Source organism: Prinia subflava, chromosome 1 (assembly GCF_021018805.1).
Source record: "Prinia subflava isolate CZ2003 ecotype Zambia chromosome 1, Cam_Psub_1.2, whole genome shotgun sequence".
Taxonomy (NCBI): Eukaryota; Metazoa; Chordata; class Aves; order Passeriformes; family Cisticolidae; genus Prinia; species Prinia subflava.
Window position 1 is genome coordinate 117287552 of NC_086247.1, and position 19069 is coordinate 117306620.

A 19069-nucleotide genomic window follows, 5' to 3' on the forward strand; every position below is an offset into this window, starting at 1 on the left:
CAGGTAATAGCAATTAGATGTTACCTTCAGATTAATCTTTCAGTGTTGCTTGCTTTTTTATTTCCCCCCTCCTGTATTTTGTACTATAATTTAGCAAACGTGAGCAAGCCTACCACAAAAGCTTTTTGGCTTTCTTATTTTTAGATGAGGTTTTTAAGGCAGAGAAGCAGTGAAGCAGCAGTGAGGCCACATTGCTACAAACTGCACTGTCAAGCAACTTGTCAAGGGCTTTCTCTATATTAGTAAGTAGAAAATTGCCACTAGAAAATAGTAGAAAGTAGTCACAATGAAATCGGGGTCTCTGTACAGAAATTTTTTTTACAGTCAGAACATTCTAATATATGTGCCTTTTCCTACTGCTGGGCTTAACTTCCAAAAGGCATGGTGGATTTCAGAACATTGTTAAAGAAGACAGCCAGAAAATGTTAACCTGGTACCATACAACTCTCATGTTTCAAAATGCTATAGAATATTTTTGGACAGCCATTAAAAGTATTTGTTAAAACTTCTTGTTGGAAAGAAAAGATACAATTTCTGCAATAAGCAAAATATTCTCTGTAGAGAAAATCCAATTTTCTTTCATTTTAAAAGAAATTAATTTCTCCTCAATTTCTTCATAATTAATTAATTCTTCTGCAATTGTAAGAAACATTGAACTCTGTCTAAAAAAAGCTTTTCTGTTTTCTTAACCCAAGGAATGCATTAAATAGAAATGATTTTGAGTAGCCTTTTCTATTGTCTAGCAACTTTATCCAGCCACAAACATGGCAGAGGCAATGGATGATGTCTCGTGGCCTGAGCCTTATTTCATTTACCTGTGGCTGTCATTCCTGTTCACGTGAGAACACTGTTACACCCAGACTTCAAACAACCTTTTCCCTGATGAATCCAGGAGCTCAGTGAGAGGATCTGGCTTTCACCCTTTCTCTACTCATATTCTGCTCATGTGAAACAACACCTTAATCCCAACCTCCCAGATATGGATGCAGCCTTATCAAAATACATATTCTCATGCAGTGATGAGAAGAGAGAAAATACCTTCCTTGATTTAATCTTACTGACTGGTAATAAATTAAGAAATAAATGCAGCAATTAAATACATCATAACTTCCTGACCTTACAATTTACTTACCAAGCCTTTAGGGAGAAAAAACTACAAGGCACAAGCCTAAGACATAACCCAGAAAATATTTAAATCAGTGTACACATAGAAGCTGACAAAGTGTCCTTTGACTCCTGCTTAACTGTCTCAGACAAAGCAAACTCTGCTTCCACCCAAGTCCTAAGACACCTTGTAAAGGTGGTCCCAGCAACACCCACTTGCTCCAGTCCTCTTACAGTGGGGATTTTTAGCTATGCACAAAGGCTTGTGCAAACAGCCCTTCTTTCTGGCGTGCACAGAAATGATGGTCACCACAGTGAAGTCTCTCAGATGTCCATAAGTCACTGTCCATGTCACATAAATCAGCAGTGGCCACTGCTGATTACGTTGTCTTCACACAACTTGTACATACACAGAAAGAAGCCAATTTCCTTTCAATGAAGAAAGGCTGTGGAGCTACTGCATGTTTTAGAAGGTTGTGTGTAAGCACAAACCTCTTTTCAAACACTACAAACCTAATTTTGAGACAAAGGAAATAAATCTGATGGGATTGTAGGGGACCCAAGGTGTGACCTTCTCAGCAGCAGAAGATGGGGAGCTTAGACTGGACTAAGTCACTGATTACAGGGCTTATTGTAGCATTACCTTAGGCTGTAACAGAAAAGGAACAAAATCCACAGAGCTGCTTCATTGTACTTGTGTTTGAGGGAATGTGAAGACCTCATTTAACTACCTGTACTTGATGTTGACAAATTTCAGAAAAAGTCTGATAGGGAGAAAAATAAGGTTTTATTCAAATATAGTTCCTCAGCATAGTGTCCAACTGCTTTTAGATTGTTCTACACAAGAGATCCAGGAGTGAGTGTTTTTCTCACAACTCACTTGAATTTCGAAAGGTTAATTTGCATTTCCATTATCATAATTGACAACTTAATTTGTTGCAGATGTTTTAAAGAAAATGTAGAAATAGTAACAGAAAAAAAGAAGTTAAAAAAATCTTCTCCTAAGAAATATAATTTTAAAACTTTCTGAAGAAGGCAACAATCATAAAATTCCTTGTCTTTTAATAGTCTCCTTTTCTGATTTCTTCAAGAAACTAATATAGTTTTGTCAAAGAAAAAGCAAGAAACTGACTGAGGACCTAAAATAAATACTGAAACTATGATGAAAAGTATATTTTGAGTTCAATTTTCAAAAGATATCTTTCTTTGAAGCTGCTGTATCTGCTGCCATGATTCTAATACTTCTCTGTTTCTAAGATGGCAGAAAATGTTCAGGATGAGGAGTTAGAACCAGTTTATCTTATTCTAAGAATTCATTAAAATTCCCAAATGAGAACACACATAGAAAAAAGCTGTTATCCACTTCTAGTGGTCTCAGAAGGACTGGTCAGAGTACAACTGCTTAAGATCATTCTTGAAATCCAAACCCAAATGATAAAGGCAATGAAATACTGCAATTCATTCAGCACAGACAGATAATCCACTTTGCTTAGCTTCCTACCCAGCTCCTTGCCCACCACTCTTGCTGCACTATCAGCTCATAGCAGTCTGGAATTTCCAGGAAATTACATATGGATTGCTGGTGTTGCTTTTGTTATAGCAATCAGTCCTTTAACTAACAACTACTGAGCAGAGGTGCTATGTGAATTCTTTAATGATGGTTAAACAACTGCAAAAGGTCCATCCATATTCAGGCTTAATAAATTCAGATCAAAGATACTTGTTTAGAATGAACAGTCTAATTAATTGATTAAAATCTGATTCAGCTTTGAAATAAGTTTAAATCAAATTTAAAATACTGAAAAATGTGACAATTAGGAAATAGATGCATGTTCAGTTTTGTAACCTTGAATGTCTGCCCCAAAAACAGGACACATATGATCTGCATTTTAGACCAAATCCAGAAGAACAAACCAAGAGTAAGTTACTGTATTCATACATCCATGTGCCTCATAGTAATTTTTTATCATTATGTTGTATCATGATATATTAAGACTTCAAGAAGTGCTCTGAGGCACATCAGTCTATTCTGTGAGCTCAGAATTGCCCCTGAGGCTTGGAAGTGCTCATTTGGTGTTGTAGTTAGGCCAACAAAGCAAGGCTGTGTTAAATAGCAGCCTAAAGCCAGATGGGGGTTCCCCTCTGACACTCTAAAGCCCTAACAGGACATTGAAATGTGGCCCTGTGATAATAGACATTGCTAGATCCTTGTCTCCCATTGGTTTGTGGTATGACACCAGACCAAATAACAATGGATATTTTCCATATTGTATGTACTGGAATCTATTCATATAATCATTTCAGGAATATAATTCCCAAAGTTCTTATGTCTTAAAATATTTTCAAAACCTTTTTCTGGACAAAGACAAAGTTGAGTAAGCCTAACACTTCCAGAAGTTCAATTTTTCCTCTGAAAAAAAACCCCAAACTCAACCCAAATTCAAAAACATGTAGCTAAAATGGCTGATTTGCCAAATTTGGAGCCTGCGCCTTGCAGCTGTGTTGAAAAACCAAGACTATTTTTTATGATAAATTTTGATTTTATACAAGAAATTTTCATCATGTTATTTTAATACCAGTGTTTCCCAGTGGTACAAAAATACATGGAAATGAAAAATATAATGGGCAGTCAGGGAAATTTATTCCTATTTAGAAAATGTATTGGGGAAGCTTCCAGTCAAATTATACAGAGGGATGCATGTAGGATAGATAGTGGGAATTCTTTTAGCCTCAACAATTTCTCTTTATCTATTTATCTGTGATTCAGCTACTTCTCTGCTAATTGACCTGCAATCTCTTTCTGCCTGTATTAATCATATTTAATGCAGATTTGAAGCACCCTTTTATAATGTACAGGAATCACAGTTTATTATTCAGGACAAAGATAATGTAATGCATGTCTTTGCTTTACTTGTGTAATTTGAAATATATTCCTTCCATGCCCAGTTATCACTATAGAATATTTCCAGGTTAAGACAATTTTTCCCATATATTCAGACATATTTTATAATTTGGAACTACTTTATTTGAATAACCTTTCTGAAACAATGTCAAGAAACTCTGTGAGTCTCTTCTATCTGCTAAAACATAAAACCAAACACCTTCACACACTCCCAAGCCTCCCTAAAAAGTCAAGGAAGCATTTAGCAGGATCTTCCAGATTAACTTCAAACTTTCATACTATGAAAGCAATCATGAACACAAGCCAACTAAGGGGCATTCTTCTTTTTTTTTAGTTAGTGAAAATGATTCTGCCTTCTCCTAACACTCCAAATCACTTTGTTGTCATTATGCAGTTATCACTTTTAGAAAATAACTTTTTAAAACATATAATAATAGTAATATTCTTTGAAAGGAAAATGTTTCATTAATAAAGAAAGAAGAAGAGAAGCCCTATGAGAAAAATGTGGTCTAGATGTCAGCCTGTAAACTCTAGCCATATAATAAAAGAGAAAGTGATACTCAGCATCCATGGATCCATTGAGTCCGTGGATCACTCAGCTCCTGTTACCCTGGTTGAAATCCTGTCACTATCTCAAACTTAGTGCCACCTGTCTGAAGATCACATGAATGTGGAAATAGCAATATATGGAATAAATACACTGAAGAAGCCTGATATAAATGAAAGAAACTGGGAATTGTGCATCATGGACTGCTGTCTTCTGTGCCTATGAAATTATCCTTATAAATGCCTTGCCATAGCAATACAATACAATGAAGTGTGTGTATGTATTAAGGGGAAATACTTTGCTGGTGCAACTTGAAATTTCCTGTTGTCTATGGAGTTGTTTAATGCCTGGGAATTTTCTTTATGTGACAATATGTACTTGAATTTAAATTTTTCACTTTCTGAAAATCATTAATATTGTGTTTATGTATAGTAGCTGTCGAGAAGAAATGACTTGGCTCATTCAGACATCTGAGAACTTTACTGATGGCACTGAAAAATTTACATAGCTTATCTTGTGGTGAATATGAATATTTTTATTGCAGCTTCAGCAATAAGAGGTAAAAACTTCAGTATAAGAAAAAGAAGAAAAAACAGTGTCATACTGGGTACAAATAAATGTCTGACAATGCAGTTTAGTACCCTGAATTTTTTCTATGCAGCCTTGTAACATATTTTATAAAATCAATAACACCAATATAAACATGGTCTCAATGTGCACCCTACGTCATTATTCAAATCTATTCTTATAGGCCTGATGATAGACACACTAAATTATTACTTCGAAATGAACATTATATATTATATGCATTTATGCTGTTTCATTCTTTGTGACTAAGAGAACAGGAAAGAAAGACTTACCATTCTTCTTATAGAACATGATTTCTCCTTTAAATTCTATCTTTTCCTCCAACGATTTCTCAATTTGAAGAATCATCTGCTCATTTGTTTCAGCACCAAGTAAAAATTTACAGCTGCAGCTCTTCTGCATGACTTCAGTCCGTGCAAATCCAGCAAGCTCACAGAAGCCATCAGAGCAGTAAACAATGGGGAATCCCTTAGCCACCTGAGCATTTGCAAGGATGAAGTTACTATCTGCAGAAGAACAAAAAAGCAAAATGTGAATTGAAGTCTAAATTCTACACCCCTTGAGGTAGTATTTTCTTTAGTATCATAAGAAGGCACAACTCGACAGACATTTTAAAGCAAAGTCCCAATGCCTGCAAACAAGGATCTAACTTCTGGTTTCAGACTATTATTCTGAAATTAAGTCACAGATCTAGTCCACAGATCATATACAATAGTTCTTCATGGCTTTGTACATTTTGTCTCATTGTCTCCTCAAGGAATACTTTATGATAGTTACCTCTGAGATGGATGTCAACACATTAAAACAACCACATGACCAAAGACTGGTGATAAATATCAAAATCTTGGAGAAATTTCAAATGTTACGTTTTCCTGCCACACAGACAACTCTGCAATCTGAATAGACACAACAACATCATAAAAAACCCAAAATCTCCATGGTCTCAATAAGATACTGCTGACCTATATCATCAAACTAATTTATTCTACATAATTTTGCAAGGGAATCCTTAAAAGTAGTTGAATGCCACTCTGGGCTACGTGGAATTAGGGACATTCTAAGCTACAGGGAATTGTTTGTCCTTTATGGGGGTGGGGTTGATTTTCTGGGGAATCTTTGGTGCTGTTGGTTTGTTTGGTTTTGTTTCATTTGTTTTTGTTTGGTTTTTGTTTCTGAAGAAAAAAGATTTCATCCAAAATCAGTCACCTGTCTTTTGGAGCCCCACCATATTTCTCCCATATGAAACAGGCACATCAAAGATTCACCATTCTGTTATACTTAATGTTCTTTATAAGTTTTCGTGTGTTTAGGCTGTAGCTATCATGTATGATACATACAGGAGCAGCATATTGACATGGACATCAATCAACCAAATGTGGTGTCCTAATTTGATTTCAAATCTTGGGCAAATAACAGTTGAACCTAGTGGCAGCCTAATAGCTCATTCCCATCCCTCTCTGAAATGTTTTAGGATGCTCTGTACCTCAGAACTTCATCTTCAGCCTATGTCAACAATCAACAATTCTGGCCCTTTACAGTCCTTTTCAGTTATCGGGGAGACCCCTTCCAGATAACATATGAACTTCTAAAAAAAAAAAAAAAAAAAAAAAAAAAAAAAAAAGGTAGAATCTGTCTACATCTCATACTGAGGGAGGAAAGACTATTTTTCACCTATTGCTTGTTAAGGAATGTTTACCTTACAGCTTGCTAGCAGGAGCTTAGGAGCAGTCTAGTCCCAAGATAGATACCTCTCATTTTTCAGACTTATGTGCAAGCGAATTCATGTGTATGTATTAAGGGGAAATACTATTAACTAACCCATAATCCCTTGATAAATATTCATAAATTTAAAGAAGAAATGAATTATTTTAATGGAAAACTCAGGTTGCTATGCCTAATCCCCATTCAGGTATATATTATTTATGATTGGGAAGGGAGAGACAGAATTCATACACTAAAATAGAGGAAAAATAAATCTATATTTCAGTCTGAACTGTCACAAGAGTTCTACAACTGTGAAATCCCAACTTCAGCTATGTTACTTTTTAATTACCCAAGGGATAAAATACTATGTCTTATACTGCTTTCAGTATTTTAAAGACAATGGAGGTTTATTAAATGATCATTTTTCTCTCAAGAATTTCCTTCAGTTACCCACATTTTGTACAAATTTAATTAAATTCTTTCAATAAATGATTTTTTTTGTTAAAACAGTCTTTTTCCATTTACCAAATATTGTGTTTTTACAATGCATTCTGGTTCAGTGCAGTGCTTGACTTAACTTGTCATTTTTATTTGCCTAACTGGGGAATAAATACCATTACCCTTCATGCACTAACATACCACTCCCCCATGTCAACACAAAACTAAATCCCCACATTGCCAAAAGAATTAAAATCATATGCTTGCAGTGCATAATGAAAGTGTGAGAGTGCAAGACCAGCAGATCATTCATACCAAATATATTTGTAGCTAGCAAATTAATTTACTTCTCTCTTTCTTGTTGTTTAAGATACAATTATGTGATACAAAGACTGCTGTCATGATTTTATGAAAAATGTAAGGTGGCCAAACTCTATTGTCATTCACACCAAAACAAACCCAGAATAACTGTGGTTACTTTAACATTCACAGAATAAAACGGTTTACTTATAAATGTCAATCCATTACAAGCTAGAATAACAGCCAATCTTTCTTTTAATATCAGCAGGTGTCTGATAAGGCTTGTAAGCCTAATTTTACTGAACTTTTTGAGTACCACAGCAAGGCATCAGGGAAATACAATTAGAAGCATGTTTGCTGTTCTACTTGAGCTTAAATTTCAAATAAAATAAGAGATGCACTTATAATCCCACACTAAGGGAAATATCTAAATAATTTGTTGAAAAATTTCTCATCATACTAAAAAAGACCAAGAAATATTATGCCAGAAATTACACGTATCAGCTTCTTCAGTAACATTTATCAAGTGATTAATATTTACCTATCACATAAACCAACCAAACAAAAAAAGCCCAACAAATCCATATATTAAAATTTTCTGGTTAAAAGTTTGTTTAGACCTGTAATATATTTTTATAGTTTCAGATCTTTAGTATCACTTACTATTATATGCTATATCACTTGTATATCACATACAAGTTTTATGTACCATAAAATATTTCAGAAAAGAGGTATTGAGGGTGAAATTTCTATCATTCAGTCCTTGTTGTGACACAAATAAAAAAATCCAGCATTTCATTTCATGATCTTCAATGATAACTAGCTGGATTTTAAAATCTAGAGTAAAATAAATGACATTTTCTTTAGAATAATTTATTAGAAACTTATGGACTGTAAGACAACACATTTGCTTATTTTTGAACTTGCAGTAGGAAAGTTGCAATGAAAGATACAACTGTTAATCTGTATGTTTTGATCTTTGTTTGTGTGTAGATTGCAACACTTCCATAATAATATAGAAGTTGTTGAATTCTGTATTATGCTTTCAGCACATTGGCTGGGGTATTAAGTTCTTTTATGGATCAGGCTGGTTGACCAGGAAACAATATTAGATCACTGGTGGATGTTTCTTTTTAATTTTATTTTTAGATAAGAAAATACATCCCAGCAAAATACTAGATCTATTGAGAAAGATGTAACCCTGAGCCTTTGGAACAACAAAGTAGAAATATTGAAAATCCGTGTAAGAAAGAACCAATTTGGACTACTGAGGAATAAATCTGGTGCAGGTGGCTCAGTCTGCCAACTGCACACTGAGATGCAGAGTGAGCTGCGGGTGGGAGCCCGAGACAAGAGACCATGAGCTGCCAACCCTTTGTTTAGCAAAGGGCAAAGATGGGTGGGTAGACTCTGGCGGGCACAGCAGGAGCAGAGGACTCTGGAGAAAGAGAGAGAGATGTGTGAGGAGACATTGTGAGGGTATAAAATCCCTGGAAGCACCAGCTGGGGCTGTTTCTGTGTTGCTGCACCATGAATAAATGGCTTTATGGACAGAGTCATCTGAGGCCCTGTTCTGGGAAAGCTGGGCTGGGTCAGGGAGGGAACCCTGGTCTGACTGTGAGTGTGGGGTGTGCAGGGAGCCAAGGGGGCACCTGTGGGGTCACTGGGGCCACCAACAGGGAAGGGCTTCGGTCCCAGCAGAGAAAGTCTCTGAACTGGGAGTGTGACTGCCACAGAGTCAGAGACTGGGCAGACTGGATTTTTTTAACCATTTGACCCTAGGTTTCAGCTCAGAAATTAAGCACTGTAAGTCTCTGCAAAATAAATTTTAAAAAAGTTCAAATTGGATATTTATTTGCTTTGGATAAAAATACTTGGTTGTTTGTCCAAGCCTGAAAGATGATTTAAAAGTGCTTCTAAGATGGGAAAAGAAGCCTAAACACAAAATATCCAACTTTCATGAGGTTCCCCTTTAGCAGCAAGTCAGCAGAGATGGATGAATATGAGAGAGATCCCTGGCTTGCCAGTGCAGTTTAAAAGCAGATTTCTCTCAATTGTGATTCTTTTACTTTAAGCTCATTTTCCATGAAGATCAAGTTACTTTTTCAGATGAAAGTTTGAAGGAAGACTATTAGGAGGTTGCATGCCTGCCTGCATTTCAGAGGTAGAACATACTGGAGAGGATAGGACATTGATCAATGGAAGACTCATGTGGTTTTCAGAAATCTCTGCCAGAACCCAGCACAAAGCTAGAGACAATCAAACAGGACAAACCAGAACCATGACAACTATACCTTCAATCACAGGCTTAGACAAGTTGCCCTGTTTCAATGACATGATAGTCAGAAAATCAGAACTGGAGCAACAGAAATTTAGATCTCATGCCATCTGATACAGAGAATCTTATTCAGCAAACATCCCACAATAGAATTTGAGAATTGAGATAATTAAAGGAAAAGGCTTTATGCAATACTCTTCCTCCTAATTAATGCCCACAGTTTATCTGACTGTTTGTAATAACACTGTGTTACATTTATATTCTGCACTCTCCTCATAAATTCTACTGTCATATCTAGCAAAAAATGACAAAAGTATTTTCGCTGTAATACTGAGGCTATGTCTGCTGTAAATCTCATCATTGTGCTTCCCCAGGTCTTTTTGATCAAAGTCCAGAAGTTTTCATGAAGAGAACACCTGACTTCTTTTGCAACCGAGCAAAGCCAACAGCCATTATAATTTTAAATGTTAAATCATTTAAGAATTAAAGATAAAGAAAAAATCCTACAAAAGAAAAAACCTTTAGCAATCAAAGAAGCTCCATTAAATAATCCAGTGACTCACACAGTTACTCTATGGATTGTAGAACAGTTCACAACTCTTCTGGAGGAAAGGATGTATTACACTTAGATTCAATTCCACAGTTTGTACACAGGCAACTTAACAAGGGAAATCTCATTCCAGGTTCATGCAAATTACCGTGACGGAGAACACGACCACATTAACAGTTAAGATTACTGATTAATTGAATGATTAAAGTAGTGTGTGAAACCATTTAGCTTTATGTCAGCACATTTAGATGCAAGCAAATTTAATTAGAGCTCAAAATCATTTGCCAGCTATTGTCCTTCCAATCTGATCAAGACCAAGATGATTTTTATAATGCATACACTGGCAGGCATTAAAATTCCTCTTGAAAAATCTCTGTACAGTTGACTGGGTCACTAATGTGAGGTGAAGATTTATCTAGATCTAAGCAAGTCAGAAAAAAAGCTGATTATACTGATAACTCCTCCCACTCTTCTCTAAAACTGAATTCATATTGCAATGAATTTATAGTAATACAGTGAAAGATAAAACTATTGCATTATAAAGTACAAGTACGGACTGATGAACAAAAGATCTATCGCTGTAACTCATTCTAACCTTTATAATTGATTTAATTGGCCTACTCATTTCATTATGAGGATTCATAAAATTGGGTAGCAGCTACAAATTCAGAGTTATGAATCAGTATTTGAAGTACCCAGCCTATGGACTCAGCTGAAGGGGTGAGCTTCCATAGTTCCTACTTGACCTGAACTGACAGGAATCATTTACAGTAAGAAAAGTTTTGAATTCAGCAGCTAAGAAATAAACTTTTCACTTTTTATTTACAATAATATTTAGTCTGACTGTAAAAGTGTTTTACTGTATACAATATTTATAGCCACAAAGAGAGTTAATCTGCAATGCAGTTAAGCATGCAAATATCTAAGCAAAATTTGGTCTTCTGGTTGCTAAATCATTTCCCAGTCTTATTGATAAACACAAGATCATAAGCTACTTAAGAGCCTTGGTGTTTAACGATCTCGAACTCAGCTTTCATTGCCATTAGTGCATCAGGTCAATACTGGAATAATTACTGCAGCTTTGTGCATGACCAGTAAGATTACCTGTTCCTATAACACAGCAGACCAAAAAGCCAGACTGTATCAGAGAGAAACAAAGTGAAAAACAAAAGCAATGGTGAACCTCATGGTGAAACGGGCTTCTGGCATCTTAGTGAGGAAAAAAATTATTTGTTGCTCCATTAGAAATCTTTGTGCATGTTCCTATTGCTTTTCCAATATCAGTATCATTTAAATCCATCTAAACTCTAAAATATAAGACTGATAAGGACTTCATTGAAACGGTAGCACTGCTGTGACTGCTCATTTATCATTACAGAGCACCTTTCAAATAAGCAGTGCAATTGTAAAGGGTGAACTATAGTAAAGGAGAAAAACTTTTAGCAGAGATTACTTTAAAATTCTTCAAAATTAAACTCCACTAGCAGAAGCAAATAGCTACATCTTTTCCTCGGAAGGAAATATCAATTGGTTTAAAATACATCTTTGCTTTTGCTTTTATATTTACTTGGAATTACAAATTTACATATGTCAGTTGAACCAAGGTTGCAACAAAATATTTCCTTTCCCACCCTTAAATGTGTTGATATTGACAAAACTGTATTTTTCAGAAAAAACTATTACATTCCATTTGATGAACTTTATTTGTTTTATTGATTGTGCAGTGACTGCTGTGCACACTGCAGATGTAACTAAAAAACCTATGTTGCAGCTGTGAAATATTTACATGCCAGTTTTATAGGCATTGAAGTATTGCAAGTAAAACAGCACATGGCACTGGGAAAGAAAAATCAGAAAAAGGAAGACATTAACAATCAAAAGACTGTAACTCATGATCACTAGAATGTTGTGACAATGTGCAGTGTCATCCAGAAGTTACTTGCTGGGTGCTTGTTTTTCCGACAGAACTGAACCCTATATCTCTCATGAGAGAGTTCAGCTGCTCTTCAGTGTATTCTGAGTGCCCACTGCACAGCAGAGTGCACAGGTTCATGTTTCCAAGGGAAGTATGTTTTTCTATTACTCCAATAAAATACATGGAAATTTTAAGTTCATCCACCAGGCAGAAGAACCACTTGTGTAATCCAGCTATATTTGATTTGCTCTTTGCGTTTTTCTCCCAACTGTTCCATTAATTTAAAATTCACCTGGAATTTAGAAATGGAATTGCTGTAAATCAAACTAACACATAGCATTCTCATAAGCTCAAATCATAGAGCCCAATGATTTAAGAGCGTGGGACCATGACTTGCTTTCAAGTGTTCAACCGACAAAAAGGTTTGCAGACAACACTCTTCCTGAATAAAAATATTTTCAAAGGCAAGGGCTACATCATCAACAAATCTATATTAATGTGATCCTGTCCATACCTTCCTTTATCACTCATCTGAAGTAGAAATGAAATAAGGAGTTGAAAGCTGTTTTGTTTACAGCTGTATTAAGCACTATGTCACCTACTCACAATTGGTGTTCAGTTTACAGGCATACTACATTTTCACCATTTCACCATACTAAACTCACAATATTTTGTTGTACAAAATATGTACTATATACAAGCCTGATGAACTAATTTATAATGCTATTGCAGTGGACAACTCTTTGAACATTTGCACTCAGTATATGCACTGCTAGTGTTAGTGCAATACATGAACAGCCATATGTTACAAATTCTGCTAAGAGAGCTAGTGGAAGAATACAGGGAAAAAGATTTTACAGACATTATTCTTGCACAACTGAGAGGAGGAACATAAGCTAGACATGTTTCCAAGCCAGTGTGAAACGACTTTGAAAGACCAGGTTCCTGGCTCTTTGAAATCTAATGCTCCTTTCCTCTTATGAGATTGTGTTAATTATGGAGTGGTAGCTCAGGGGCTTGGAAAATATCTTGATACTATCTATACTGGAAACAAGAAACTGAATTTCTTTAGAATGGGATGATGTGGAGTTCTAGGACTATTTACCTCTCATTGGGAAAGTTTCATCTTATCACTTGAAATGGAGTGGATATGATCTGGAAGACTCAAAGTGTCTGGAACTTTTTGTAGTAAAGGACCACGTATGTGAAAACACAGTGAAATTGCCAGGGTTTTGAAACGATTATAGTTCATGGGAATTTGTTTCCCCTTTAAAGTGACCATGTTAAAAAAAAAACTGGGGATTCTATATTTCCTATATAAAAGAATGTTGTCAGTAAGTACATAAAGCAAATATTTCCAACACAGAAATATAAAAATATATTAGTGCAAAGAGAGTGGAAAATCTTTATGATTCTTCCACTTGCTTTTATCACACAAGGCCAGAAGGTATTTACTGTCCACATGCTGAGCAAGGAGAACTTTCAGCTACCATTCCCAAGAATGAAGGAGGAGAAATTCCACTTGCAGTTCTGGAATTGACTGTGGAAGAAACAGACCAAGTTATGCCCTGTGGAGAGACCAAGTGAGGCATGAATCATAAACATACTAATTCTCCTCTGGTGACAGTGGGTCATTTCATAGCAAGGCTCCTCATCTGAACAAAGTCATGTATCCTCAGAAAAAAACCAGACCCACATCTGGGTTTTAAACTGAAGGAAAAAGGAACAATGTTCATCCATCCTCAGCACCATCTGCCTAATGCAGCACTTGGGCTCCACAGAGGGTGATGCAGCATCCTCAGTTTTGCATATGATTTTCAGTTTCCCAGGCCAGATACCCAAATGACTATGTCAAAACAACTGTCTGTTCAGATACCACATGTAGCTATTACATTCTCTGAAAAAGATTTTTTTTACCATTTTATACAAATGCTATGCTACCCTGAAGTTGTTACTCAAAGAGGCTCAAAGCTGATTTTCATGTATGCTAGCCCATATACATAATTTCTGGAGTTTTCACTGTCACTTTTGCAATTCCCTATGACTCCCATGACAATTTCATGACAGCTAGTGGTGAGTTTTACTGTATTGATTTTTCCCCTATAATTATTTTAGTTCAGTATTAAGGTGTCAGAACTTTAAGAGTAACTGTCTTGAATGGTTTGCAGTTTATATGCTCATCTCTCAATCCCTGAAATTAAAGGATAATCTTGAGTTAATTTTAATGGGGAGAAAAAGCAGACTCCCTTGTGCCTATTTCAGTGAAATGAGTTCCCTGTAAACAGCAAGAATTTCTGCATGTCGTTTTCTCAGAGAAGCAACACTAATCTAAAATATTGCAGTGGAAAAGAAAGTCTTTTCCAAGAACATTCTTCTGAAAAATTGACACAAATAATATTAAAAATGGTTCATAAAATAATGTACAGAGTCGAGGAAATGCCATTTCCAGAGGGGAGAGTTGTATACTGCGCTATTCGCCATAAGAAAGAATGACACAGTATATCCTAAATTCACCCTTTCTGAATAAAAATACCCTAAGAATGTCAGCATAAATATCACTGACATTGTCTTGAGCAAGATCTGGAAAAAACCAATATTTTGAAGGTGTAAAAGGATGAGGTTGGATGAGAGGGAGGTTACAGGTGAGAATGTAATTATTATATTCAAAGGAAAATGAATCACCTTGTAGTGGATTTCTCAATCAAGAATGATCTCATTAAAAATCCAGAGGAAAAATGCCAAAAATATATTGAAGGATGAGTTTTGTTGTAGAATAAACAAATAGAATAACTGTAATGGAAAAGCAGATGTGTGAAGTAGACATTGCCAAGGCCGCCTCTACAGGTTAATAGATCTTAAAAGTCCAAGAACATTTTAAAGTCTTATACAAAGTTGTTTATCACATGAAAGCATATATCTGAAGGTGTGAGGGTCCTAAATGAGCGGTCTTACAATCGGTTACGAGTATAAAGTCTTTAGAAAATAAAATACCAGAAAAGTAATAGTCTGTGCACAGAATTTAACACAGTATCACGACCTCCAGGTAAATCAAACCTCAACTCCAGACCCCAAGCAGGGCTCCCAGCCACAGGGTCACAATGACTGGAAGGGGGTCCCTGGATCATGAATCCCAAACAGGGTTCCTGCAGGGTCGCAGTGGCAGGAAGGGGTCCCGGGGTCCTGAATCCCAAGCAGAGTCCCTGGCAGCCCCGAACAGAGTTCCCGGGCAAGCGCCGCAAGGGGAAAAGAAACCCTGGGGGGCCTGATCTCAAGCAACAAAGACTACAGTAGATGGTACCTTTAAAATCCCGTTTTGGCTCCCTGGCAGGGCTCCTTCCTCAGGCTGCAGAAGGTGGAAGTTGGATTGATAGATTGGATTGATCAATCGATAGATCAGATTGATCGATCGATCCCTCCACTTCCAACCCCAAGGCTTTTTATCCATATGTTACAAATGCATATTCATACCTTTATCTGCACACTACCCAATCTAGGTACAATCCTTTAAATTTGTAAAACTACGAAAAACTATGCAAAGCAGTATCAAAAACCTCAAAAAGTATCAAAAACAGACATAGCATATCTGTTAGTGCAAAAACTCTATCTTGCTAGCGTAAAAATTCTATCTTATTGAGCTTAAAAACTCTATATTAGCATACGTGAGAAACTTTATCTTATTCGCGCAAAATTCATACCAAAAATTATAAGCAGTACTCTATTTTTGTTATGTCTAAACTGTATTACTAAGCCTGAAGCTCTGTACTTTTACACTAACAACTAGGCACTTAGGGTATGTAAAGCTTAAATCTCTACTTGATGTGTGTGTGGCTTTGTATATTTTAATTTTTCTAAAGGTTTTAATTCAATTCCCGCACTTCTCACTCTTTGCAGAGGATCCATGGAAACATGGGCTCCAACAGACATGAGCTATTATTTCTTACATTAAAGTTTCTATAGATCTTCTGAAGGACTGGCATAGCTTACAGCAGGAGTAGCTGAGCTTGGACCTCCTGATTTATGCAAGATACACAAATAATTACAGAAGAAGCTGCCAGAAAGGCTTGAAGTGAACACTGCCATAAGATTGTCTTCTAAAGAAAAATCCAGATTTTGGTCAAAGAAATAAATATTATCTGAACATACAAAACATCTGGGACTTCTTTGTAGTAAAGGAGCACATATATAAAGCCAAAGTGAAATTCCCAGGGTTTTGATTACCTTAAAAGAAGAAAAAATTATTTTGGACTAAGTATTGTCTCAATGAAAGAAATCAGATAAAGGAGGAGATTGCTATAAAGAAGTCACTGAACTGAACCCCTAAGGACTTAAACAGTGCAGATAAGAGAAGAAATACACCAAAATAATGATAGGACTGAAGATATCCCAAATCTAGACCTTTTTGTGTCTGCTTGCTTTGTTCTATTTCTAGTTCTTTTTACAGGAAATAGAGAGACTAAGTATCACAGAACCACCTTTGGCATTTCTAAAGCAAAACTTTTATTCCACCATGGAACAAAACCAATACCCCTTCCCACCTATTTTCCCCAAAGTGCTACCTAAACATAAAAACCCCCCAAACTTTACTTCAAAAAGAGACTCTCAAGAGAACAATAGGCCAGTGCTCAAAAATTAATGCAAGTCCCAAACCTCCAAAATCCCAGGAAAATGTTATCTATTAATTGTACTGCAGTGAATCAGTACCATTAGGGAACCAGGTAGTTTCTGAGAATTTTATCAGTCAAAACATACAGATTCCACTAGGATTTTTTAACTAAATTCTTCTAACTGGTCCAAAACATTTTGAAGTACTAAAAAAACCCCAACCAACCAACCAAAAAAAAATAACACCCAAAAAAAACCAAAACAAAAAAAAACCAACAAAAAAAACCAGTTGCTGGCACTATAGTTGCTAGAAAAAGGTAAAACAACTGTTTTGTTTCATAGGAAAAAGGTATAAGAATGTTGCAGTCTAATTCCAGTGTTGCTATGGGAGGTAGTTCGAAGTGTTGCTTAGTTTTTCTGGAGCTCAGTCTGAAGAAAGTGATGAAAATATATTGACAAATGGCAGCAGGTGCCTATATCTGGTTGAAAAGTTTTCATGCTAGAAAGAACCATCTTTTTTCATCCTGAGAGTTTAGACAAAATTTGTAGAAAGCCAGATATTTATATCTTTATCTCATCAAATAAAAGTGGCACTGAGCAAACAGAGAAAAATACTAAAAATACAGAATTAAGGTTCCATAAATTATATTTACTGAAAACACCAAAAGTAGAAGAAAGCTATAAATTACAACATGATTATACTGCCACATTTCCTATGCAATCTGATGCTATAAATGTGGAAGTTTATTGCTGCTCTAAATACTGTTTTGAAAGTTAAAAAAAAATAATTTGGAGACTAAAGATCAGTTGGAGAATTTAACCAACAGCATCATATACACCAGCAAAAACTCTGCCTATAAAACAGGTGACCAAACCACTAAAGCAGTGTAAAACCTTTCCTTCAGCCTACTCAACCTCAGTATTGGGGTCAGGAGGTTCAGCTCCACTGGAATGGTAGGCAGTGCTGTCTTCAAGGGGTTAGTCGGAATAAGCACTTATATTTATCATATGTGGAGGGTGTGGTGATCAAAATCCTTCAAGTCTAGCATCATCTTAAAGCACAGGAAGTGGGTAACATCCATATCCAGCCAGGACAGAAATCAGAGCACCTCTGTACTGCATTTATATAGCCAGGCTCTAAATGTTGAGTAAATGAACCTGTGTCCATGTCTTTCCTTCTTGAAAATAAAAATCAAAGAACATATTTAGGTGAGACACTGTAGAACTAATTTCTTAATTGGAAATTACTCTGAGGAAAGATAAAAAAGATACATTTTTTATTGCTGATTTTGGTGGTTTTCTTTTTATACTAATAGAATAAGGTGCACGAAGTAGGAGTCTGAACTTGTGGATTGTATTGTGAGGTAGAAAAATTTTTCCATTTCAGACCACTTCATATGCATAACTATAAGTAAATAGGGTAATTATACAGACTGTGCAAAACACCATAAATTAACTTTCTTAAGTTAATAATAGCAATAATGAAAACTCTGGGCAAAGCTTCACAACTCTTGGTCAAAAATCCACAACTCTTGGTCAAAAATAACAAACAAAAGGTATGAAGCATGACCTTTAAAGTCAAATAACCTCACACAAGCATAGAAAACATGATACAGGGAATTTGCATCAGAAACAATAACAAACAATTTGTGGTGTCTTAGGTAGTTGTAGCCTTGGCAATACTATGGCTTTGTAACCTCTGCCTGCATTATTGAGGCAGTTTTCAGTCTCTCTAGCATTATATTTTCCTTTATTCTCCATATACTCAAGTTCTTATATCACACTTCTCCCAGCTTTGCCCCTTCAAGGCTGGATAGTGATGGCCTCTCACAGTAAGCATCTAACATGGGTTTAAGAATGACCCCTCCATTCCCACTGCCTCCTTATCTCACTTCAGAAGACACCTGTTTGTTAGACAGAACCAAAACACCATGCACATGCAAGTAATTAAAACAGTTAGACAGAACCAAAACACCATGCACATGCAAGTAATTAAAACTGATCTACGCATCAATAAATATGAACCTGTAAAAGGTGTATACACAAACTTAAAAAGTGATAAATACACATCCTTACTGGCTAATTCATCAATTGGCACTAGTGTCATCATTTAAAAATAACAACCAGTGGTGAAGAGAGGG

General features: G+C 36.0%; 1 protein-coding gene across 1 annotated transcript in view; it reads right to left on the bottom strand.

The window, feature by feature from the left end:
• KCNH8 (potassium voltage-gated channel subfamily H member 8) overlaps positions 1–19069 on the bottom strand; it is a 186389-nt gene that overhangs the window by 123231 nt on the left and 44089 nt on the right. The window contains exon 2 of the mRNA XM_063409196.1: positions 5414–5647. Within this exon, the coding sequence (XP_063265266.1) occupies positions 5414–5647 (234 nt within the window). The remainder of the gene's footprint in view (positions 1–5413; positions 5648–19069) is intronic.